General features: G+C 42.2%; 1 protein-coding gene across 2 annotated transcripts in view; it reads right to left on the reverse strand.

Annotated features, from left to right (window-relative positions):
• Positions 1-26,874, reverse strand: part of LOC128715611 (gamma-aminobutyric acid receptor subunit beta) — a 61,266-nt gene that overhangs the window by 25,138 nt on the left and 9,254 nt on the right. The window contains exons 2-5 of one of the 2 annotated variants that reach the window (XM_053810519.1): positions 23,144-23,241; positions 19,344-19,411; positions 7,697-7,923; positions 6,165-6,247 (exon numbers count right to left, since the gene is read on the reverse strand). In XM_053810519.1, coding sequence (XP_053666494.1) covers positions 6,165-6,247; positions 7,697-7,923; positions 19,344-19,411; positions 23,144-23,241 — 476 coding nt within the window. Of the gene's footprint in view, positions 1-6,164; positions 6,248-7,696; positions 7,924-15,096; positions 15,165-19,343; positions 19,412-23,143; positions 23,242-26,874 lie in introns of those variants that run through there. The other variant, XM_053810521.1, reaches the window with a different exon arrangement.

Genomic DNA, 26,874 nt, shown 5'->3' on the forward strand with positions numbered 1-26,874 from the left:
GCTTTGGATATGTGTTAGATTGGTTTTCTGTTCTTTTTGGCCCGCTGAAAGGGGCACGGTACGCGATAAAAGCCATAATAAACGGCATCGATCTCTCCCGGGGAACGGGGGAGGGTTTTTTAGGTGGTGGCTTCCGCCATTTGCAAAAAAAAAAAAAAAAACCGTAACACAGTGTCCAAAAACGCGCGTCGCTTTTTTGGGGCGAACGCTCCGAGTGCTGATTTATCGTGGTTGGGCAGGACGCGGATTTGGTTTTTCGCTACCGGAAGTGTTCGATTTTTTCACATCCTGGGCGGATGCCGTCGGCCGGGCGTCTTCAAGCAACCACAAAAGCCACAAAGCCCGGACTGCTGGTAAGAAGATTTACTGAAGGGTTCGGTAAAGAACAATTTTGAAGCTTTTTTTTTTGTCTCTGTTGCAAGAGTGGTGTGAGCTGGGTTGGGGTGCAAGTGAAGGCAAACGGAAGCTAACAAAGATGATCGACCGCCACAAACAGAGAGAGAAAAAAGGGTCGCTATCGCACGAAGCTACCGAGCGCGGCACCAGATAAGACAAGGCTGCACAGCAGCTTTTCACCGAGCTGCCGGAAAAGTATGGCCAGCCAAAAAGGATTGCCTGAGTGTGTGCGTGTGTGAGTGTTTTTCACTTTCCAAGCCACTTGTGCTATCAGGTGTAGCAGGTGCAATAAACCGCAAAGTGTTTCCGGTCGTTAAGTAGGATGTTTCGTGGTTGGTTTTCGGTGTTTTTTTGCGTTTGTTACGTGTGCTGTCTCCTCACTGTTAAGCAGTTTTGGATATTGAGTTTTTTTTTTCCTGCCACACCAATCCGGGTGTGGCATCGTGTGGTGTAGATAAAGTTAAACGGTTCAATTGATGGTAGGAGCTGTGGTGGAGCTTGCTCGCTAGTTTGTGGTGGATGACGTTCAAGGATGGAGCTTTCGAGATGAGATTCCAGAAGGATTTACTAGTTTGATCCTGCCAAGAATTTGTAATCGTTAGCTTTTTTCAGCTCAGGCGTGACTTGAGACGTGTGTTAAGTGATGGATGTTAACATTCGAAAGCAATTCGAAATAATAACATCAATTTTAAAGTTATCACCAATAGGTTTAGTGATTTTCGAAACATGTATCCATCTCCGAAAGACCGAAACGGTGTACGGCTTTTTGACGTTCCATGCTTTGACGTATTTCGTAAGCATTCCGATGAGTTGCATATTAAACACGCTTGTGGTAAAAGCTTGAAAAATCATTTCGATGATTCGATCATTCATGTTGCTAACGATAATGCCGCATAATGGTATGCAAGCTGGCACCGTGCAGAATCGTTTACAGCAGCCATGCCGGCCCAGCAGTTGAACGATTTTCCACTTTCATCCATCTTTCGCACCCGGCCCGTAGGCAACTGCGTGCAAACTGCGTGACAATGTGTAATTGCGTGCGTTGATATCTCTGTCCCGTAAGATTTGGTAGGCCGATGAAAGCTGCTGTCATTACTTGGATTTTTACATTAGCAGCCAATACCCATCTGAAGCGGCTTTCTACGGCAGTAAGCTCCAAAAAAGGCATTAAAGCAATCTTATCCCACGTAATGTGTGTTTTTTGGGGGGGTGGTTGAGTGGTTGTGGCTTGTGTTTTTTTTTTGTCAGCCGAAGATTGATGACTTAAATTGATCGCTCCTGGGGAAAATGCAATCTCAATGGTTAGCATGGTTTCGCTTTCTGGGAAGACCCAGAAACCTTTTTGTCGGTTGGGGCTTATGGGGCATCTTGCGATACATTGCGAAAGGAAAAAGTAAGACACTGTTTGAAGATAATCTGAATCGCAAATAAGGTACCCGGCGATGGAATAGGTTAGCTGGAACTGTCGAATAAGCTCAAGATATGTTTCACATATCGACCAAGAAATCGTATTGGGTAAGAGTTGTCCGAAATTGGTAGTAATGTAGAATTAGTACAACACAAAATGAAACCGCTATAATTTACTAGAAACTGTTCGAAACGGAAGACAATAAAATATGTATTATAAATGTAACATAAATGCAACACAGTGAAAGAAAAGTACGGAAAGCTGTTGATTAAAGTTAGCACCATATTGTAAACGTCCAATAGAACAGATTGGTGTTGCTGTGAGAGATAGCCATTAAATGTAGCTGGTAGGAATGTAGAAAGAGGTGTTTTATAGCATTTGAAAATTTGCACGAAAACTGTGTTCTGCTGAGTATAAGACAGCGGGAGCAAAGAGATGGAAAACTAAAGGAAGATAGAGAAGTATAAAGGTACATCAACGAAGTAGTTGAAGGAGAAGGTGAAAAGTACACGTTGTGTGCGATGGTATGCCACACCCCACACGGGGCGACATTGTTTGGTTTGACGGACTAGTTTGTTGGTTTTTTTTTGGTATGTTTGTAGAAATTTTGTCGATGTTTGATTTTTTCTTTTTTTTTGAGAGACTATACAGTCATAGTCAACCTTCTGCGGTTGCTGTAGTAGAGAAGGCGACCGATAATTAACCGTAGTAATTTATTTGACTATTTGTTCAGTATGTGGTGACATGAAACGGTGGGGATGCGCGAGGACACTGAAAGGATACATACGGTCGGGATCGGTAGGGGTACAAATTTGCTGAGCTGATTGGCTCACGAAATGGTCGAGTGAGGTGGCGTTCCGCGGGGATAATCGGAGCGAATTGCGAGCGTGAATTGACCGTGGAACGAGACGATGTAATGTTGAGAAAAGGGAAGGAAATATTAAACAGCTTGGTGGTTGGGTGATGGGTGATGGGAGCATACAGAGTGAGCTTAGGTACATGAGGTGAGCAGATCGAAATGTGAGAAGATTTTCCAGAGTGTTGAAATGCAAAGGAAAATAAAAACAAAGAAACAAAGTGGAGAAGAAAATTGATAGAAAAACTGATAAGTAAAACGTATCAATGGTCGGCAAGAAAAGAAACCGTACCAACAAGAGTAATGAAAGCTTTCTATTTTTTCCGTTGTACATAAAAACCATCAAAGAAAATCAAAAATGAAGTAAATCATGTCGAAAATGTAAAAAAAAAAAAATCACATGTCTAAACAAGGCATAGAAGATGTGGTTCTGAGTGAAATAATCAATATTTTTTTCTAGCACTGGTTGAACATAAGTACAATCTGAATGCTTGTTTCATGGAGCATGTTCCCTGAACGGTGTTGCTGTTCGGCTTTAATATAGAAATGATAATTTCCAAGTCAGCATTAACAAAAGCAAAACAATACCTCAACACAAGTTGTAAAGTGTTAACAATTGAGAACAATTTCAAAACAAATTCACAAAAGAACAGTGTGTTTTTGGTGTGTTATGGAACCCGGTAAAGGTAGATGCAAACAATGCAGCAGCACAATTAGATCTGTCTCTAGTGTGCGCACAAGGGTTAAAATGCTTGTCGCTTTCATGGGTGCAACATAGCGTTGCTGCAGTACGCAAATCATCAATTGCCTAGCCAATGTGTAAATGAAGCGATAAGTTTGGTAAAAAAAATCAAAACATTCATCTCTTAACTTTCGGTTAACTCTTGTACGAGCTGAGCAATCCGTTTCTTAATTAAAGGCTTGTAAACGATAACGTAACACAACGGGACTCAAAAGAAAACCATCAAGATGAACCAATGATACCCGATCCAGTGAGTAAAAATGGTAAATATTTTGGAGAATTGACCGGAGGTTTCGATTTGAGAGTTGATTCGTTCAAACAGTGCGTTCAAAGCAAACAACACTGGCATCTGTCGAAGGAGTCGCAGCTGAAATAGGAATAATTAGGGCAATATAAAACTTTTAATGGAATGATGGAAGGAATGCAAGTTTAAAATGGAATGCGCATTGATAATAAATTCTGACAATGTACGTTGTAAAAACAAAGATCAACAGAAGATCACCTTCAACGCTATGGTTAAATGTGTTATGATTAGCTTTTTGAATAACGAAAACTAAACGAACACACAAATGTCGTAATGGATTTGTGTAGAAAATAGAAGTAAAAGGTAAAACCGATAAAACAGTTTGTTATGCCAACGATCAAACCAGAACTGAAGGATCATTTGAAACAAAAACCGATGAAAGATGCTGTTTTTTAGCGATCGTCAAAAAGAGGCAGAAACTCGATCGAGCTATTTTTGGTTGGTTTGCTTGTTTTGTTTTGTTTTTTTTTCGGCAGAGAAAAAAGAGGGCTTGAAGATGTAAAGCTTTACACGCGCCTTTCGGCACGGTTTACGTTCAGGAATCGAGCAGCTGGGAAAACGTGAAATGAAGAAAAAACCAAACTTTTCTGTTTTTTTTTTTTTAGTTCACAAGTAATCGTACATGTTTCAAGGAAGTGTACGATAGTGCTGTCATATTTAGCCGTTGCTTGTTGTTTTTGGTTTTTAGGTTTTTAGACAAGTGGTGTATCTGCAGCCTTCCGTTTTTGCAGTTGGTAAAGGGGTTTGGCGAATGGTGTCTGAATAATTGGAAAAATACGAAATGTTTTGCACGCAAACTTTCCTGGCAGTTCCTTTCCGTTTGGTTGGACGATGGGTCTTTGCGCAAGAGGGCGGTCTTTGCGGTGCGCCGCAACGCATCGAAAGAACTGGTATGGGCCGGAAGGTATGGGCTTTTTATCATTTGCCCCCAAATCCCACTGTGCTTTGCTGCATCTGGCAAATCGGCAGATGAAAGAGATTTCTTGTCTGTCGCTCATGATCGTGTTTCAGGAACGTTCCGGAACAAACTTCTACGTCTACGGACGTGTAACCGAGTCAATGGTTGCAAGAATCGGAAAATGTTTCTTTTTGTGTTGTTTGCTTCACATTCACTTAGCATATCTCGATTATTGTTGGGTTTTTTTTTGTGTTATGCTCACCTCCGCCTAGGTGGGTAGATGAAATCAATGCCAGCTCGAATGAAACAATGTACTGCTGCGTAGCAGAAGAATAAATGCCATTACAAATGAATTATAAGTCGCATTTTTTGGTTGGGCTATTTTTTATTAAATAAAGAAAAAAAAAGAAACTACCGCGAAAAGCATTTCAGCTCACACTATGTCACATGTTTTGCTGTTCCGAATCGAACTCAGTTGAGTGTAATTTGGAAAAAGCCGCATATGAAGCAAACAGATAATAAATACGAACGGAAACTCAACAAACGTTAAACGCGTAACGAAAGTCAAAGCTTGCAGTTACGTTGAGCGGTGGCCTATATGCTTATTGGTTTTTTTTTCTTTTTTGTTGAGGCTAGTGAAGGAGCATTGGTGAGCAAAATTTGGCTGTATACTAATCGAAGCGTACATGAAATACAAACGATCGAAACCCGATCGCAAAACGATGGGTGAGCGTGAGGCATGATGTAATATCACACGCATAAACACACAATACACATAATGCTTATAGTGTGCTATAAAGCTTCAGCTGCAGGTTTGTCAGATAAAGGGAGGCATCTCAAGCACAGAGGGAGAAAGTTCCCGTGAAACATGTCGCAATTTTTCGTAACTGGTTTTGGTCGACGATTGTTTTTTTTTTTTGGCAGAAAACGAGGAAACGAGGCATTTGGAGTACGGGAGGCAAAAAAGAAGAAAATTAGAAAAAGAAACAGAGAGAGAGAGAGAGAGCGAGAAGAAGAGAGAAATGTACAAACAATGGTGCTTGTGGGAATCAAAGTGTGCCTTTTCGAAAGGGTCAAAGTAGGCAGTTTTGCTTCGTGTGAATGCTGCTGCTTCAAAATTCAGCTATAAAAATAGATACTCAAAAGGTTTGGGAAGAGGGGGCGAGAATAAAGGGGGGGTTTTTGGGGGCGGGGAGATATTGGGTGTTGAAAGAGTCACCAGCCGTTTTTGGTCCCCTTGGCAATAGGGGGCAATAGTTGCGGCGGTTGACATTCACGCCCTCCCTACCCCCTGCATCAACAGGCAGTCACATAAGGCTCCCGGGCTTTTGTCAACGTTTCCGCGCTTCTGCAAGATGGGTGTCGCTGTAGTGAGTCGCTTCTTTTACTGTTCCTGTCTATTCAGCGTGTATCTCTCTGGGTAGCCGTAATGTGTGCGTGTGTGGGTTCGGGTTCAAGTACTCTGTCCTTGGGTTTGTGTGTTGTGTACCAGTGTGTATGTAGTGTTTGTGTGTTAAGGGAGGGTAGTTACGTGATGGTAACTCCTGTGTAGATACTTACAGCTTTCTATCTCTATATGACATAATTGTCTATCCATTGGAAAATATTGTAAATTCATTGGACATGATGCTGTGATTGTTAATCTGCAATAGTAATAAGCATAATGAGACAACGTGTACTTACAATAGAATCCAATGTTTTCATTTTTTTTTATTCGTTTGTTACTGCGTTATGATATTGCTACATTGGGCTGTCGTTGTAAGGTGAGAGACGTGTGTTTGTTTAGTTGTGTAGTGGAGGGGCCCTTAGGCTTAGGCTGGATGAGAAGGAAGATTTATTCTTTTTGTTGTTGTTTTTTTTTTTGGGGAGAATTGAACTGTGTATATTACAGTTGGCAGTACTTTTACATTTTCACGATACACAACGGGGGTTTGGGGGGTAGGTTGCAGTACGGGGTGCAAAACTGGTAGGCTGTTTATCGTTTATCATTCTTATTTGCCGGTGATGTTCCGGCCATTACAGTAACGGCGTGGGGAATGGATTCTTTGCAGGAATCCCTTGAAAAAAAAAAACTGACCCATCAAACTTAACAGTTCGTTGATGGTTGGTAGAACATTGTTTAAGCGTTTTGCTCATTAGATGCATTTAGCATGATTTTCATTTTCTGCCTGCTCTTGAAGTGGTCATGTATCAAACAAATTAATTATCAATTGATTATGAATCTTTGAAATGTTTGTTGTTGTTGTTATTGTTTTTTTTCAGCAATGGTCTTGACATGAGCTTTAAGAGATGTAAACGAGAATGAGCTTTACGGTAACTGGTTGGATTGAATGCTAAACGCCGCATTGTAGCGTTCTGCTGTTTGTTTTAGAATAGATAAGATCACATCAAAGTAGATCGCAGTAAAGCGGGGGCGAACGGTTCGAGCCCCTGTGGCTTAACCACAGTTTAAATCATACAACGTTCGGGCCTGTTGGTTTCTGGCCGAAGTGTATCAAGAAAACTGTAGCCGCTCTGGCATCTGGTGTCGAGGAAAGAAAGATTTTCGGTGGCTAGACGGGTTCGTCGCTTAACGCATCGAAAGCAATTGCTGTCGGTGTGACGGTGACTTAAAACTAAACACTTAGGGAGCATGGGGGGTTCGATTTGCAAACGTGTCGTTGCTCTGCAGGTTCTGTGCGGTGACACTTTCATGCCGATGTGTCGTTGCTCGATTGCAAATGAGGCTACTGCATTACTGTGATAAACCATACAGAGCAACGATCGCATTTTTTTGTTCCAAGATGATTCGTTCCATTCGTCTAAAATGGTACGCCAATTGCAAATGGAACGATACATCCGAATCGGTGGCCCCCCCCATCATCGGGGTAGGGATATAAAAGCGGAAAAGTACAAACTGGGAATCGAACTGGGAACTAGCTACGTTTTGGGTTAAACTGCGGATTCGGGGAAGGGGTACATCGAAACTTAACACGGGTGTTTTGGGGGAGTGTTTGCAAAAAACGCGGGACAACCGAAAACATCACAAACAAGGGAACATGAAAACGACAGTTAATAGTAGTAGGAGAGAATAGAAAAAAACGAACGCTTACCGAATACTTCTAGTTATTGATCCAGAATGATGTATTCTTATAAATTCATTGCTAGTTGTTGCTATGTGAAAGTATGATTGTTTCTCGTTTACAAAAAACGTGTCGGGTACCCAAATATTCTTTATGAACTCAGATCCAACTGATAACGTTTCAACACCCGGCCTTTTTCTGTAAGCTAAACGGGGATCAGTCCAAAATTGTCGGAAGTAAAAATCCAATGTGAAATCCTGCGATGTGAGCGCGGGGCCAGGTTAGCAGAGACGATGAACGGTTTTGGGCGGCAATTTGCGGCACAATGGTACGAAACGGAATGGCACAGAATGGCGCGCGCGAATGTATTTGGTGTTGGAGGTATTGGATGGTTTCACAGGATTCGAAGCGGTGATCGAGGTTTTTTGTTTAGCGGAAATGCATCGCATCGGTTGCATTCGAATGTGGTTACAATTGTTACGCCAAATACGGCCGTATGTGTGTGTTTTGTTTCGGGGGGAAAGATGCGGTTGGATGGTGTTGAATAGGTTATAATTTCGTTGAAGCAATGGTCATCGCAGGGCCGAGTATCGATTGTGATGTCGAGTATGATCCGTTTTGGCAATTGGAAAAGCAAAGGCAGTTTTGTTTGGTGGTGATTGTTTTTTGTTTGTTTTTTTTTTTTTGGGTATCATGATCAGCAATTGTTTTGGTTGGTTCGTTCGATCAAGCACGGATTATGAGTTTCAGATGCGTTCGACGATGGCGTTTGAACGCGGAAATCGAACGCAGTGCAATAACCGTTTCGCATTTCCACGCACAGGGCCGTTTTGTTTGTGTTTTGTTTGTTGCAGGACGTTTAGGAATACAGGTTACAGTAATAGTTTTGTTATTTTTTTTTTTTTTGTTTTTGTTTGCAGCGGATTATTGGAGAGCACAGAAAGAGAAAGAAATGGGAAGAAAAAGAGAAAAAAGAGAACACGTTATACTTTTGTTCGGCGTTCACCATCCCCACGGCAGTGTGGATGCGCGTAGAGTATGTGAGAATTGAAGGAACGTGGGACAAAGGGGGAAGTGTGATCGGGAGGGGGGGAGGAGTGAAGGTTGGCAAAGAGGGGGATAAAATTTTTGGCGCTATCATTTTGCGGTATTCGTTATGGGAGTAATTTCATTGTTGTTTGTTTTCAAACCATTTTTTAGCCATTATATTTTTCCAAAGTTTTTGCTAGTAGTTTGGGTTTATTCGTAGGCAAAATTTTAAAAAGAGACAAACGGAAGCTGTTGTTCTAAATGTTCGCGTAATCGAGAAGCTCTATATAACTATGAAAGGGATAGGTAATTTTGTTCGCCACAGTTTTGTTCAAGTTCAAGCGGGTGTGCCGGTTTGTTTTGTTGTGGAAGTAGTTTATTGTTTTTTTTTTGGCTTGAACCATAACTGCATGATAGCTCGAAACATAATCAAACACCAATACACAGCTAACTAACACAGGCGTATTACATAAAAAAATATAATAAAAAAACGGGTTTAGTATAATGCACACCGTGAGCTTTTGGCGCTCATTGTGGGCAACGCAAAATTGTACACTGATCTTATGAAGGTGGGATGTGAATAGCATATAGACATTTAATTAGTTTTGTTTTGCTTTTTCTGGAAGGTGAAACTAACGCAATCGTGAAGACACACATCAATAGGGTGATTCATATCAACGAAATGATAACGGTAATCTATCGTATTAAAAACTCCAATCACATTTGCAGGGTGGAAATGGGGGGTGTCGGGTTTGGCAAGCGTGTTTACGTGTGTGGAAAGCGCAGGTGAAATGGAGCAGTTCCGAATGTACATTGAATATCGTTGGGTGGGTGAGATTGGATGGATGCATGATAGCGTTGAACCGACCGGTGGGTATTGGTCGGCTGTTTGTTGTGGTACGGTAAACGGCCAGTTTTTTGTTTGGTGATGTGTGTTCAATACATAAATCTAACTTAAACTATTAACCCTTCAGAGAATTGTGGACTGATAAAGGTGATGCGTTATAGACATGTTGACAATACGTTCATCATAAACACGATTAAACTTATGACATATGAGAAGAGAAGAATTAGATAATAAATGCACTATTACGTGAAGCATAAAGATTATACGGCAATGCAAAACAAAAACGGAGAGTAGATTGTTGTTTGGTCTTTTCTTTGGTAACGAAGCAAATGTAAACATAAAGGTTGATGAGAGTTTGTTGATGCAAAACACAAGGCATTCATGATGATCGCGTACAGGGAACGGTATGGTCGAGCCTGTGGGGGGAAAGGGGAAAAAAGGTTGCTCAGTACGGAGAGCGAGTGTCCAGAAATACGTTGGATGTTTGCTGTCTCCCGAACCTCGGGCACCCTCGGGTAGGAACAGAAGGGAATTTGAAATGAAACATCGTCTTTAAAGTTGAATAAAACACAAACTTACACGCACACCGTTAACCGGATACAGTATAAGTATGGTACCGTCGTAAGGTTAGAAACAAACTAAGGCGCACACACTGGGCCCGCTAGGGCTAGGAATGCCTAGTGTGTTGAGTAATAGTAAAAGGAAATGGCAACGAAACGAAACGAACAACGAAATTGAAACAATTGGGTTCTATTTTCACGTGGTATAAACGAAACAACAGGGGGGGAGGGAAAAATACATAAAACATAGCTATTTGCCGCTGGTTTTGAGTAGATACAGAGCGAACATTGACTAAAACCGACTGAATCGATCCGTTACAGACTGTACGAACGGTGTGGTTTGTTCGATGCAGTCGAAGAAACACGGCTACGGGCTTGCTCAAAGTGGAAGTACTGTACTTTTGTGCGAGCAGTGTCATTGCCAGTTGGGTTTTTGCGATTGTTTAATCAATCGATGTTTGGTTTATTGGTTAATTTCTTCGATTGGCAGGGGGGCATGTTGATGCACACATACAAGAAAAAGAAAACACAAAACAAAAACAAAACACGTTACAATATATTTTTTTTATTTTTAAGGGGAATGATAGAGAGAAAGAGAGAGAGAGAGAGAGAGGCTATTCACACACGGCTACTATTTTACGGTTGGCGGTTAAACGAGTTTCGAAGCTCGGATATATAGAAAAGCGATATCATAAATCAAGACAAAACGCACACACACACACACACGCACACGAAAACGCATTCTGCGCCATTCGGGCCGCCAGCGAGCCTCGGTCCTTGTGAGGTGCTTCACGGCGAATGGCGTTGCCCGCGGTACGCGGCACGAGTCCGGTACCCGGAGACTCGTGGGAGTTCTTTTTTTTTTGTTGGTTTTCCGTTTCCGTTTGGTGTCCGTACCGATCGCCGAAAGCCTTTCTTGGGCAGTTTTGCGGCGTAGTTTCGGATAAATGGTACTTTTCGTTTCGCTTATTGTTGTCGGTGAAATACATCCAGAAATCATCACAATTGCCAACCACTTGTTGTAATGGAGAGATGTAGCATAACAACGAATGTACAATGGGAAAACAATAATGAATGAACCTATCATACACAGCAGCAGTCCCTTTTCAGTCGAGCGAGAGTGGAAAAGAAAATCAATGAAAATTACACAAACATTAACATTGGTTATTAGATTATCTCAGCTCTGGTGAAGCTGTATCGTGTTGTTTGAAGTATGAACCACTGTAAAAAAACTGGAGATAATGTCGTTTTTTTTTAATTCCTCGTAATGAGTTGTTATTATTTTATCTAATATAGCTTTATGAAGCTTTTTAATTTTATTTTGTTCTCCGTATGTTACTTTATGTATTTTTAGAAAACGGATGAAGGTTATCTTTATACCATTAAATATTAATTGTGCATATTTGTTAAACGATGCAGTTAATTAAACAAGTTTCATCAGATGAGTAAAATAGTTCATTGTCTTTCAAAAAGATTTTTTTTTTATTTTGGAAACAAAAACAGATAATAATTGCTCGTTAAGGTAATACTCGTTAAGGCAATGAATGAAAACGATGTTTTAAAAAAGTTTATAGATCTAAAAATCATTCTCCAATGCTCTGGCCGTTAGAGCTTTGTCCTTTGTGTTAATATTTTTGCAATTTGTATGACATTAGTAGATGCACAAACTAAACGGACACAAGAATCTTAACTGCGTAAGTAATGGTTAATATCATTGTTGTGTGTTAGAAATTGATTTAGTCCCAGCAACTCCGTCACGTCCTGTGGTGACAGTCTGTTGCAATTGCGGGAAGCTTGTTGTTACATAGAGAATGTGTCGGGTTATTTGTTTTAGCATTTTATTTGGACTTAATTAAGGCTGTTTGTTACGACAGTACAATGTTGCGAATGGCTAAGTTATCTAGACAATACTCGCTTGTTTGACGCTCAAGTACAAGCAGTAGCAACATTTTTTGCTCATTTAACTCGGGAACTTGGTGCGTTAATCTCACCACTAGTTTGAAGTTTGAAGCTAGCGTATTATTCTTTAAACTCTACATAGGTGTAGGTGATGACATTTTTAATGGTATTTAAAAAATTACGCTTCAGTGTGATTGTTTTAAACAATTAATTATTTGTTGTAATTGCAATAAACAGCAGATACCATACATGGCTTTCCAGAAAAAAATGCTAGACAAACCATTCTCTGAATAGTAAAGAACTATTTATTAACATAGAAAAGGGAAAACAATAAATAAGAGCCTCAAAACGAGTGTCGTATCGAGTGAATCGCTTGAAGATAGATTGAGAGTTACAACCGTTAAGGGCAAATCAAAACATTTGAACCACGGGGTAGGGAGGAAAGATACAGAATTGAGCAATAAACATGGGGAATAAACGTGAACAAAAATACCGTCGATAAATTCTGCTCGGTCACGCCAGCAACATCAGCCCTTCCTGGACGGACCGCTAAACAACCAGAAGACAACGAACGAAATCATCACACACGGTCAAACGGCGGCGCTCAGTTTTGTTTTATTGATAGCAAAACGATACGAACCGATGGGAAACAATAGCAAACCATAAGCGTGTACACGGAAACATGAGCATCGTGCGCCAAAGGTTGCGGACGGGCACGGATAGTGATGATGATGGTTGATAGATAGTCAGATGTATGGAAAGGGATAGAAAAGGTTAAAATGGAGCGCAAAAGGATTAAATATGCCTGGCGGTTTGAGGAACGAACAAGGTGGTGATGTGGATGAATGTAAATAAAACCGGAAAACAGAAAACGGTGAAGGTGTAACGGGGTTATCTGGGCAGCGTGGTAAGGCTGGATCGTTATATATGTATAAATATATATATACATATATATGAATATATATATATGGCGTTTACGATTACGAAACATGCATGCACACAACCGGCGTATTCAGGGTTGTGAGACGCAAAACAAGGAAAACCACAAAACCAAAAACGCAACCGAACGGAAGGCGTACAGCCTGAAAGATTGAAGGTTGAACGGGGTAGGATGGCAAGTTTTGAAAGACTGCCGGGTGTCCTTCCGGCCATGGTCGATCAACCAAGGGTGTTTTTTCGTTTTGTTTTGGGTGTTTGGTGGGGGGTATAGAGCGGTATGGCTAGGGGGTACTCAAGACGGAAGCGGAGTGGAGCTACCGAAGCGGTAAACCATCAGCGGTTCGGCAACACTCGGCAGGGAAGAGATACACGCAGCGCGAACTGACGGACAAAACGAGATTGTTCCTGTCAGTTTGACAACCATTTTCGAAACGTTTCCGTTTTTTAATGCTAACTGTACGGTATGCGTGTGTGTGTGTGGTTATTGTATGTTCTGTGTGTGTGTGTATCGCTGTCGTTGTGTTTGCTGTGCGAGTTTGGCAAAATTATCTGCCAGCGATGCTTACACATGTTCCATGCGGTCCTTGAAAATTGATTCGGTATCGGTATTTATATGTGGGAAGGAAACGCTTGATGGTTTGCTGGCTACTTCCGGTGTCAGCAGAAAAAAAAACTGCTCACGAGAGAAAGAGAGCAAAACGGATTGTGAGATAGACAGATCTAGTGAGTGGAAAGATAGACGGTGGGAGAAAGAGATGCTTAGACATTAAAGAGGGTGATAGAGGGTCGGTTGGGTAGTGGAAACGAAAACGGAAACGTAAAAAAGGCCAAAACAAGTCATACAAAACGTAGCTGCACACGCACACAAACACACATACACACATACATAGTGACGAACTATATAATAGTTATATGTATAGAGAGAACGGAACGGTTTATGGCCCGTAGCACATTGCACAACTCTGAGTGTCGTATACAAAGCCGGTGATGTGAAACGAAAGCTTTACCCGCTTTCCATACATACAGCCGAAAAGTCAATCGGTTCGGTAAGCAAAAGCTCGCTCAAGCCGCTTCAACTAGACGAGACTACCGTACAGTTCTTCGCAAGCTTGTTAATGATCGAATGTAATGAAATTGTTTTCATCCATTCCGGAACCATTTCTGTATGGTGCTCGGATATCGTTACATGGAATCCATAGATTTGCATAGCAAAATGTGTCGCTTGACCGCAACTGTTCTAGTGTTTCTAACGAGCGGTATATCAATTCGAGAAACGATAATCTAACAACACGTTCGTAACAGCAACATTAGATAGACATGAAGCGTTGAGAGGTTTGAAACACAAATAGCAAATGATAGGGTAACGAATGGACGTTTTGATTAGCATTAGGGGGGAAGAGTGGAAAGAACGGGCGCAAAATCGCACACCGTTATTGTAAACCAACGAATGCCACCGTGAAGCGCACAGGTTTTTTTTTTTGGCTGCTAACAGCTGCCCAACCCATACCGGCGGGCAGCAAAAGTGGCGTGTACCGGGCAGGTAGTGTTGCGATCCGTTTGAACAGTTTCGTCGTTGAACTTTGTTTGTTCTGCTCGTGATAAGTATATCAAGCAAAATGATAAATAAATACACACTTAGATGCATGTTTTTTTTTTGTTCTTAAACATTATGACTAGGCACACATACAACAGACAGCAAAATAGTAAGAAAGAGTTAAAGACAGCGAGAGAAGAAGAACGGAACGGAACGCGCTAGGTGCACGCTAGTGCACCGGGCTTTGTTTCGAACACATCGAACACTGGGCGCACCCCAGCCACACTGGCAAAGGGCGAGATGCGTTCACTTCCATCGTTTGCCTTGCCAGTGCGCGATGGAGGTTTGCGAAGCAGTCGTTTTGCTTGTTACGGAGGTTCTATGAAATATCAGGCTTCAACATATTTAGATATACGCTATATTTGCTTAACGTTCGCACCGGATAGACTAGACTGATTTGAATGCAAATTCGTTTGTACGTTACAATAGATTAGAATTCGATTAATTTAGGCAACTTTGAAGGGTGTTGGACAGTATTGGGTTTGTTTGTTGTTTTTTTTTTTTTATTTTGGATGGGGGACGCTTAGAATGTAAATAAAATGAAGAGCATTGTTCTATGTACCATTAGCACTTCCGACACTGAACTGATACTCAGCACATACATGGTAACACCAACCTCCACTGGGGGACCTGGAACAGAGTTTGCAATTCGAGATGAATTTGATTGATTGGTTTTTTTTTTTTGGTTGTTGTTGCGTGTTTGGTTTCGATGGGAAATTTCGGTCTGATATGGACACCGGGTGAGAGCCTCGTGCGAGCACAAACTATCAGCGGGGATAACGCGCGAACAATGCGAAAGACCAAAACTGTAGACGAACTCGAGCGAAGGAACCGCGTGCCGGAAGAGCGAGTTTAAACATTTACGCCATTACGACAGCCGACACCCAAAGGCGACGCGTGTAGCAGGAAAACCAGGAGCGCGTATGGGGGTGTGACAGTAAGAGAGACAGAAAATCAGAGGAAGTGATATAAGGAAGCAGGATAATGAGTCAAATATAACAATGAAAGCATTAATGATTCCCAGCTAGTCCGAAAGGCCCAATCACGACGAGTAGCCATGTTTATTTTGGGAACTTATTACACCACTTATACCGTTCCACGTCTTAGACAGATCGGTTTTTGGGGGGGGTGGCATATCGGGTGGAAGGGTGGGGCTATCGTGTTGGACAAACCCAGGCAAAGACTGGATATGAATAATTATGAGCTGCGTCTCTTCGCAGCTACCATCCAGCCAGGGTCCTTCAACTTCAAATCGACGAACATAATTGCTGGATGAATGGGAATGATAGTGTAAGGCCACAGTAATGAATAATCCATTTGCTTAATAACTTAAACTGTAGCGAAGTTGAACGCATCAATGAGGTATGTTAGTAACGTTTTGGATTAGGAAGAAGCAGCAAAGAATTAGACAATAGTATAACCTACAGAACGAAAAAGAAATGTAACATAAGACAATCATCGCAGGGGTTTAAGAATGTTTTCATGGCTGAAATTGAACGTTTTAGTTAGAGGAGGAATCACAATTCAATGCAATTTACATGTCATTTTTAGTACTTTTAATTAACTTATACGTTTTATATTATTTAAACAATTGATGACAAATGAAAATAGGCTGCAGAGAGCTTCCGAAGGTTCCTGAAACTCACGGACTTTAATTGAAATGTTTTAAGAAGTCTATAAAAAAAAACTTCTCTTAGTTTAAAGTAGAACACAGACAGGAAATAGAAAATTTGTATAAACCATTGTTTCTCAAAACTGGACACCTGTAATTCAATGCTGTAATTATTATTGCTTCAACAGAAACACAATCTGGGCTAGATTTTGGATGATGATGTTACACGACATGCCATTGTTTGTTGCAACCTTTTCCATGATGGTTTCTGGTACCACCAACGTGCGGCATTTCGCATTTTCGGTGTTGTCTTTCTTCGCTAAACGATCGCGCCTTTTTCGTGTGCGAGTGAGTGTGCGTGCGTTGCAAAAGTGAATTATTCTGTCACCGAGCGCTACTACTGTTACGCAGGCAATGGCTCGGTAGAAGAAAAAAAAAGATGGAGATCATTTTGGTGAGTTGTTGTCAATATTATCAAATGTGCGATAGTTCCAATCAACTGATCCAGGAATAAATCTGGTCGGCTTTTTGAAATAAATAACGACTTTGAGCTTGCATAGTTGCTCCGCCTGGTAAAGGTAAATTAAAATTGAAACATGTGACGATAAACACTGGGAAAACAAGGATTAATAATTGAAAACAATGATATACGCTTTCAGCTGTGGCTCTCAGCTTGTAGATGAAGGAAGTGCACCTTGAAGTTGCCTCCTTCAGAAATATAATACTTCACTTCGAGACACAACGACATATTAGAGTCCCGTAAATCCGTCTGTTTCTAAAGCGTTTAACGTCGGACGGAACCATCTGTTCGATTTACCAGTCAACTTTACCGATGGTTCACCATCGGATTGAGACTTAAGCCGCCCGGGGTTGAAAAAATATCACTTCTTTCAAAAGCTTCATTCTTTCCAAAGGCCACAAGTTGAGCCATGTGTAATGCTTGGACACACAATGCAGATAGCACACGGTATAAAGCTGTCACTGGGTTAGCTTGTGTCGAAACGATGATGTCTTGCGTTTGGTATCCCCGCTATACGGTCGAATGAATCGAGCAAAAGGGGCCATATCTAATTTGAAATGCATTGCATTTCGGTGCACTTCTCGTGCAACTGCATCCCAGGGTACCACCAACTAGGGTAGGATTTTGTCTGTACCAAAAGGCTTAGCACTTCCGTCAGCACCGTTTTGGAGTTGAGCTTGAGGTTTTCCGACCAGCTACATACTTTGTCGGAAAAGTACGTGTGTATATGTGTGTGTGTGTGTTCCTTGTTTGCGTAGCTGTGTCGATTTTTTGGGTGGTCCGAAGGGGATGTGGACGATGTGGACGATGTGTGTGTGTACAAGTGGAAGGGTAGTGTGAGTGGAAGTTTGAGTTCACTTCCGGCGGTCAAATGGGGCCGGAGCACTGGCGAAATGATCATTCTGTTTGCGTCGGAGTTTCAGTTGAAAGTGTTGAAAGAGAAGCGATTAGCACTGCTTTGTCGGGTGCATCGAAATGAAAACGTACAACTTCCCGGCGTGGGGGATGAGTTGTCCACGAGTGTGAATTAAAAACGTTTAGCTAATTATGGACCTTTGCAAGCGAGTCAAGAGGTGTTGGGAAGTTATGAATTTAGCGAGCATAATTATCTGGGAGCTCAATTGGAAATAGCACCGGTTGTTGGATGCAAACAATAATTGGTTTTAAATCACATTCTAGAACACTCAGTCCGGTCCATTTTTGGAAAAGCAGTGGTAATCACTTCAAATATTATTACTAAAGAATGATCGCTTGGTTGCGTTAGTTGAGGTAGTTTTTATATAAATGGAAATTGTAAATTTAACCTTGTTTTGTTTTTTTTTTGGTGAATGTTAATAGAATGTAGTACGACAGTAAGCTGTAGAATGTAATTAGTGTGCTGTTACATAATCTCGAGAGAACAAGAAAACATAACACAAAACTTGTGTGGGTTTGTGTAAAAAATAGTGCATGTACGGTGAAAGTGAACTTCAAAAATGGTAGCGTCTCCGTACGTTTGGTGTTGTAAGTGGTGTGAATGTAGGGTATGGAAAAAAGAGACATTAACGGTGCGGCTTTGAAACTGTTCGTGTACAAGACTCAGATTTTGTAGAAGATAATGTGTGTGTGAGTGTGTGTGGTAATTATTCTAGCAAGGAATTGACAATAGGCAAACGTGTGCTTTAGCTAACAAACGAGACAGATACATCGAAATTCGCTACGTAAGATCGCTACAACATTGAGCGCAGTTAGGTGCGTTAGCAGTTACTGCCATTTTCCTGATCGCAAGGAACGATCGAGCGGCTGAAAACTGTACCGTAGCAGTTTGTTTAGTTCGTACGCTATTGCATTATCGACGTTCTCTGTTAACGTGGCAATGATTTGAAAACCATTTCGGAGCATCAGAACAAGCGGCAAGGAAGGAACGTAACAAAAGAAGAGGAAACTATTAAGAAGGAAAATAAAAAAAAAAACTATGGCGATCTAAGTTGAGAATGTCCTCACCGTGGATAATCTTTGAAAGTTTGATAGAAACGGAGGTTTACAACGCTACTGGGAGTGTTTGAGGTGAGAAGAATTTGTAACGAAAGTGAACGCTTACCCGCGTCCTGTGACATGTACAATTGTGAGGTGGCTGAAGGTATAGGATCGTTTAAAAAAAAACCGTGAAATGAGGCATTTGAAACACTCAAAATGTTAGTTCTAACAAATACTCAGGTGAAAGACGGAACGAAACGAAAAGCTGGTTAGTTTTTTAGGTATATGGAAACAAAAGAAAACTGATGCAATTATTATTCGTAGCACAAAAAATAAAGTGTAAGGTAACACGCTTAAACAAAGGTGGAGGAATGAGAAAACTAGAAAATAAAATGTAATCACGATCAACTAAACAATGGCAGGGACATGACATCACCTGTAAAATTAGTATAAAAACTACTTATATAGCTCGTTCTGCGTTAGTGGTATGCCTTATTCGAGGGCTTAGATAGGATAGTTTGGTAACATTACGTTTCATATAAGACTAACAACAGTGGCACTAAACGAACGACACGGTATCAATAAATCATTGAAGCCCCGTTTCTTGGCGAGTGGTTGCGGGGAAGTATAGGGAGAGAGGGAAACGTTTTTTTTTTTTGTTGGGTGAAATAGGAAATTATAGCTCTTTTCAGAGGAAGGTACTTAGTCATATGAATTGTACCATTTTCACTTCAGACAGCGAACTGATAGACAGCACATACATGGTGACTCCCACTTCAACCGGCGGTCCTGAAACACGGATAGTTGTGGTAAGAAAAACAATAATGCATCAGATTAAAAAACGATTCAAATGAGCAGAAACACTCGTTAAGGATATGCCTGTAAGTATGGTAAGAAAGCTTGGGGAAAAGGGGAAAGAATGCACGTAGAACCTGCATACGGCCACGATCACGATACAACAACAAAATGGTCAGGCAAAGAATGGTGTACTTTCGTGAGGTTTTGAAGTATTTTTTTGTTTTCGGGAAGGTACAGTACTACGCATAATAAATGTTATTTAGTAGATCCCTATATGCCGAAACGACGCCATTTTCTTAGGTTTGGCATTTTCTGCGTATAGCCATGGTTTCGGTAAATACGAGCAAAAAACACATTTGCAGCACACGAACTGTTTTACGACTAAACGAAGACGAAACACAACAAAGTTTGAACTGCACGAAGAAATCAGGTGGAACAGAATACTAACGCAACGTAAAGCCTGCATCGAACGGATTAGAAGAAAGGGGGTTGCATATATGCTAAGAAAATGAAAACAAAAACAACAAATGCACACAAACAGACGTAGCTGTGGCAGGGATTACATTCGGTCCCGATGAAGTTTGCTTTGTTTTGCTTCGTTACGTATTGAACGTTATCCGCCATTTGCAGTACCAGCGGGTAGGCGTTCTAGCAACATCTGTTGTAGCGTAGAATGGGAAGATTCTGGAAGCATTTACATCATCGCATCGGACGCAAAGATGTAACAAGGAAAAAAAAAAACAAAAGAAAACTAAAACCGAAAACATATTGACAGAAAAAGGTAACACGCTGCTTGTACGAGCAGGTTACATGGGAAAGAGGTGAACGAACTACATTCACGGCTTTGTTTGATATTTGCTTATCGTGACGAAACATTTCCACCAACAGCTATGCCATTGTATCTCGTTCGAGGAGATGAGGTGAGATAATGTTCGCCCCAAGGTATGTAGCAGTATGCCAGAAGAATCATTCCGTACTTGCACAACAGCTCTAAGGAAAACAAAACAAAACATATGGGTAAAAACAAAACTACTGTCACAATAGGCAGACAAAAGAAAACAAACAATAGTAACACACTTTCATTTGGGTATTTATGTTTTGTTTTTGGTTTTTTGTTTTGCAACACATACACAGTTAAGGAACAACGAAAGCTGTCGAACATTGTACAGGAAACGGCCACTGGTCCGTTGATTAGACGCGCTTTGTACCCTTGTGTGCCTGAAAGTGGAGGCGCCTGGTACATTGTTAGAGTTTTGTTTTCGAAGAATTTTTTCGATGGTTCTTGTGCAAGAACCCGTGGGGTGTATTGGGAGGATGGTGACATAACGCGGAGACACACGTACATAATGCTGGGTACAGAGAGAAAAACAACCAACCAAATATCAATCGAGAGCGGCGTGTAAGGCGGAAGCGAATGTGGAAGCCCATATGTGGCCGTGTGTGACACGGCCCATGCGACGGAGCTAACGTTGGAACTTGAGCAAACAAATGAAACGTTTCGTTTCAGCTACGTGTGTGTGTGTGACGAAAGAGAAATTTAGTTCGGTGCTGTGTGCACAGACAAAAAGGGACACACTCACATCTCGTGTGAAAACGCTCGATTCGCTTCGATTGCACATGTTTCGTCAGAATGGTCGGTGCGGGGTGTTGTTTTTTGTTACTGCTGCTCCTGGTTTATATCAACCACAGGACACACCTTCCAGTGTTCGTTACAGGGAAATTTGTTTACCAACCAGGCAGGGCAGATTGTGACCAAAAATTGACTGTTGCTACTGCAGCCAATCCGGCCGTTACCGTGTGCCCATCAATATGTTACTGTTGCAGTGTAGTTGACTGCGTTGTTTTTTTTTCCTGATTCCTAACATACTAAAGCCGCTCATCAACTCGCGTGTTCGAAACATTGGCTGGTGGGGGCTTGGGAAACGAAATTCTTCAGCTTCGCCCGGTTGACAACATCTCGGTTGAGTGAATGTATTGCTGTACGACATTCGCAACGGGTATTTGCCATGCTTTTTCGCAAATGGTTCACACTGCGCCAGCTCTTAAACGAACTGAAATAGTGGTAAGACACGAAAGGACACGCGTTACGCAGTTAACCCTGTGCCTCGCGCATGCAGTACCGACTAGCAGCAAGGGAAACACAGGAAACCAAAGCAAAAGCGCTCAAACACGAAACGGCAGAAAAGGGAAGTGAATCGTCCTGGAAAATCCTGGAACCAAATAATCCCCAAAAGCACCAAGTTCTTGCCAAAAGAAGAGCAACTCCATGAGTGGAGATATGATGGGTTGCGGTGCTCCACTGCCCGATCCGCCCCTCCCCCGTTGGAACTCAATCCGTGGGTGAACACAGAAAAATTAATTAAAACAAACAGGTTAGCGCACACACTAACACGGTGAAACAAGATTGAAACGTGTACAGTACCCGGTTCCCGGAGTTCCAGCCCCGCGGGTATATGGTTTTGTTTGCTAAATAAGTTCACTGTGTGTGTGTGTTTTGTTGTTTAGAATTTTTCTCCCGCACGCGGAGAAACTTTGTGTTGCAAATAGCAGTGTGCGAACGAGGCCGATAAACTGGCCAAGAAGCGGGAACCGTGGAGGCTGTAGACGGTTGTTTCCACCTTGTCACGCCCAGAAAGGTGAGCTCGGGCACCGGGCACCCGTGAAGGGGCCCGTGGTGCAGCTTTGTGCCCGATGCTGCACGGAAAACAAAATTTGAACAGCAAGTTTTTTGTTATGGCTTGTTTCTGGCCTGGGTGCCGGAGGATAGTGAGGTAGCCGTGATGACTTTTTAGCCAGTAGCACACCAATCGTGATCGGTGTGGTGCTTGCAAACCGGGCAAATGGAGTTCCTCCCTGCTGACCACTGTATGGTTTCGTGTTCGCCTTTTTCGAGGCGGCCATATTGGGTGCAGGCGTTGTTTATAATCTCGCAAGGTGTGTGCCGTGTGCTGCCTTTTGTTATCAGTTAGTTTTCGAGAGAGGGGCAAGAAAAAAAGAAGCAGTACAACCGGACATGGGTGCAAATGGGAAACACGATAGCGTATCCGGGAATGGACTGGTTCGGTTGCAAAACCGGTGTACAACATGCGGTGTATGTTGCTCGGTACTGTTTGTCGTTTTTTGGACTAGTTGTATTTGCTATTGTGCCTTTTCAACTTCCCACTGCAAGTTGGCACACGTGGAGGGTGTGGTGACCCAGAGTGAACTCGTTGCATTCGTTTAGCCGTTTTGCTAAGGTGACGTTCAGTTGCAGAGATAACCAAAACTTGCAGGCCTTTATCCAAAGTTTAAGTAACAACGTTGTTGTTCTGTTAGTTGGTAAATTCATAGTTCTCTTTGATGTTTCTAGCGAGAAGATTCGAACTGGAATAGAACTCACGCTCAATTGTGTATAAGCTTCATAGCTTCAAGCTTTGTGTTTCGGTAATACTTAGCGCATCTTTCATTAACGTTTCTCGATTTGAACAATTTTCCCACGCGACAGACAGACGACCCTCTATGAGGAGCAGACAAACATAGGGACACGCATCGGTGGACAGACTGGGGACCTCACACAAACGCAACGATCGACCAATATTGATGAAACTCCGGAAGACATTGGGTTGCGACGATGACGACGGTTCCACACGGTGTTGTCGGGTTTTTATTTTGGGGTGGACGACGAGAAGACCGTTGCACGAGAAGAGACGTTTAGTAACAGATCTTCGAAACATTAATACGTACCTCCGTAGTTCGGTCTTACTCTTTTATCATAACCAACGCTGAACGAATCTAGAATGGCTGATATATTGACATCACCGAGCATGCTACCACCTCCGGTCCTGAAAGGAGATAAGAATAGATGGAATGAGTCATGTTAGTTTATGAGATCCTAAACTTGGCTGGTGTATGAGTCTTGCATCGTTCGTCAGAGGGTAGAGAAAACAATTGTTCATGGTAATATTATAACATTTCTCCCCGGATTCTCATTGTTTCATATGAACGAAACTAAACTCGTCTAGAATTCATTTCGGAGAAGTACAATCCGGAATCATCTCCAAAATAGTCTTCCACTTGCGGCCTTTGTAATTTAGCTGTGATTCGGTAAATTTATGGCGCTTACTGCTACATTAGGTGTAATGATACAGAAACCAAGTAGTGAGTACTGCCGGAGGTCAGTAATTGGTTTGCTAGTAGTGAAATTATTAGAAGGACCAACGGTCCTGCATTTGCTAGAAAGATCCCGTCCACACGAATGGAGCTGGATTGTTTATGGTTGGGGAAAGTAAAAGGATCGTGAGTTTATGATTGTTAGTGCTGGTGTTTCCAGCTTCCCATTGAAGTGAGAAATGCTAGCCAAAGTTCTGCTTTATAGATATGCCGCTTCGCAAAGGGCGGGTGCCTGCGGTACCGGAGCAGTATTTGGACGTGATGATATTGATAATAAATTTTTGAACCACTAAGCCAGCCGTTGGCCAGACCCATGCAGCACTCCCGTGTTTTCGCATTCGGACAGAAGGTGTGAGTGTTTTTGGGTTAGGGCGGAAGATAAATTTATACACAAGAATTAATGAAATTCCACTGCACATAGAGGCATGTGCCGTTGGGAAATGGAGGAAAGCAAAAACTGTGATCATACATCAAAAGTTTTGTGCCTTCCTGCGAGCGGGGTACGAGTGTTCTATTTCTGAACGCTGGATAGACGATATAATTTATAGGGCCTTAGATATGCAGGCAATATTTCGCCTTGAAACTCTAACAATTGCTTTAGCTGTTTAATGTGTTTATTCTTGCTTTTGGTTGGTGGCGGAATATTTTGCATGACGGTGAGCTTGAGCCAGCACTTGAAACAGCAATATTGAAAATACCCTTTGTTTGGCATCGCAATCATTCCTATTAACTTTAAAAATGAACATTCCCAAATGAAATGTTAAGTCATCTGGAAGAACAAAGGGGCAAAGTGTTGTTTCCCCTCCGATGAACGACCCAACCGGAAGGACCGAAATGAGTTTAGTGCGCTTTCGGATCCACGATGACATCTTTTCAATTTCCCTACACGAGGGATATGGTTTCGGTTTCGAGCTACGCAAATCGAGCATAAAATGATTAGAAATGGGACAGCACTCGTTGATCGGTCTTTTTCTGACGAGTCCCTTTCGCATTGCTGTAAGGTGTTTGATGTGTGTGCAATGCGTGCGACTAAAGCAATCGGGGTCAATCCCTATTGGGCGGGCGAGTTACTGTAGGAATTCAGCTTAAAATAGATACATCCAGCAACATACACGCCCATCCGTACAAATACAAACATAGAGCCCACTTATTGCTGTACCACAATTGTTGCTCGTCGGGTCAAACTTCGCACTTCAAAGAGCGGAATAAAAAGGAATCCTTCCATCGATTGTTCCCTTTGCATCAGGGGTGTGATTGCAAAAGGGACGTTCGATCGTGGAACTGCAACATGAGCCGTGAAGGACGATGGCTTTTCTTCTCAGCAAACAACTGGGTGTTGTACGGGTGCTGTTGGTTGAGAGAGAGAGAGAGAGGGAGAGCGACCACATACAGAGTGAGGCGTTTGGAGCACTTTCTCGAGTACTCATTCATTTTCGCTCACCAAATCTCTCGCTGCCATAGTTATTCCCTTTTTTGCATGTGAGTTTGTGTACGTGCAGCGTAACAGCCACCAGGATCACCTACAGCAAAACTGTCTGTGTGTGTGTGTGTGCATGTAGAAGAATTTCCCAGGGGAGCTCGTTACACTGTTAATAGCGGTATCGCTGTGCCGTTTGATGGTGTTTGTTTATTTGCCGATGTGTGTACTGTTATTATGATCTTTATTTTTCTCCTGAGAATGTAGGCATGCAATGGGCAAAATGTTAGTATCGTGAGCTTTAGCAAAAAGCTTTTGTCGGTGCTATATGAGAACACCCTTTGCCAAGGGGAACTTAAATATGTACAGTTTAGCGAGCACGAAACGAGACTCCCGGGATCAATGGAACGGTTCGAGAGATATGGTTGTTTCGGTATGCTGGTCATGTTTACTTTATAGCCATTAGTTGTCGTTTGTTAATTGTTCGGGATGTTTTTCTGTGTTTTGGATTGGTTAAAAACCTTTAATCATATACAATAAGTACACTAACATGAAAAAAAAAATCCAAACTGCACTTAGATAGATAAATGTTTATTTATATAGACGCCCGACTGAGATTCATCGGGAGTACTTTTCTCTGCAGTCGTTTGCCACATGCCAAGACACTGCAACTACCCATGGTAATATGGGAAAAGAAATCAAGAAATCCCCATTGGCACAGTGAGATGCATTGCGGTGCTACTCCATCTTCAAATCACGCTAGACCTACAGGTCGACCGCTAGCTGGGGCACGTTAAGCAGCGAGGTTAGAAGTTCTATTATAGCCTACCAAAGGGTACCGAACTACCCTTTCCTATATGTCCAACGCTTTCGTGCCAGTGGTTGGTTAGTCAGCGTACATAATTTATGTCGGACGCACTATGAAGCGTAACCGAACAGGGGCCTGTGTGGGGTGGTGCGTTGGGTCGGGCATTGTACGATGTCTCCGAAACCGGTTTGCCCATCGGAGGCAAACCTGTGCGTGAAGTTGAAAGCCATTTGCAATTCCAGGGTATGATTTAACAGCATGCCCACCCGGCATGGGGGTGTGTGCGCAAGGGTGAGGGACCAATTTGATTTTCATCCAAGCAGAGTCTCTTGCAATTATCCCTGCTGTGAAATGAGTGAAACAACTATGCCAAACCACAACATAGCAGCTGGACCGAGGAACCAGCGTAACCAGGGAAGCAAAAGCATAGCAACCGTGCGGGAAGCCCCATGGTTCCATTTCCGGCAATAAAAATAACCCTCCCGGCCCGGGAGGGTACGCGCAAGGGTGCCATTTTGGATGGGAGTACGCTCGAAAGACGCACAGTATGCTGCTCGTTCCGTATCGTTGCTTTAAAAGGTTTAATTTACGATCTACGTCCCGGTATTGTCCCTTCCATAAGGTTCGCTGGCCGGGGCAATGAGTGCCTATTCCCGTGCTGCTGATAGTTGGATCGGGACATGCACATGGGTGTGTGAGTGTGCCGCGGTATGCCTTGAGAGTGCCATAAACTCGATTCGGTTGCTTTGGTTTTGGAGCGGGAGAAATTAGCTTACAAATGAGTGCAAAGTGCGGTTGCCTGCTATGGTAACATTCAGATAGCTAAATGATGACCTGCTGGTGGAAAAATGGCATTGAACGGGGGGGTTAAAAGTGGGAACTGCTATAAGTGCGTTGAATAGTGTAGAGCCCAGTGTGTTGTATCATGGGTTATATTTAGCCCATGTTATAATTTAGATATCCCTCTCCCCTCTTATTCGGTATATAAGGTTGTATTGAAGATCCTGATAATGATATTCATACTAGAGGTACTTTATTATAAAAATTCCCTTTGTTCGGTTGCTCTTTGTTTGTATAATT

This window comes from Anopheles marshallii, chromosome 3 (assembly GCF_943734725.1).
Source record: "Anopheles marshallii chromosome 3, idAnoMarsDA_429_01, whole genome shotgun sequence".
NCBI classification, from domain to species: domain Eukaryota; kingdom Metazoa; phylum Arthropoda; class Insecta; order Diptera; family Culicidae; genus Anopheles; species Anopheles marshallii.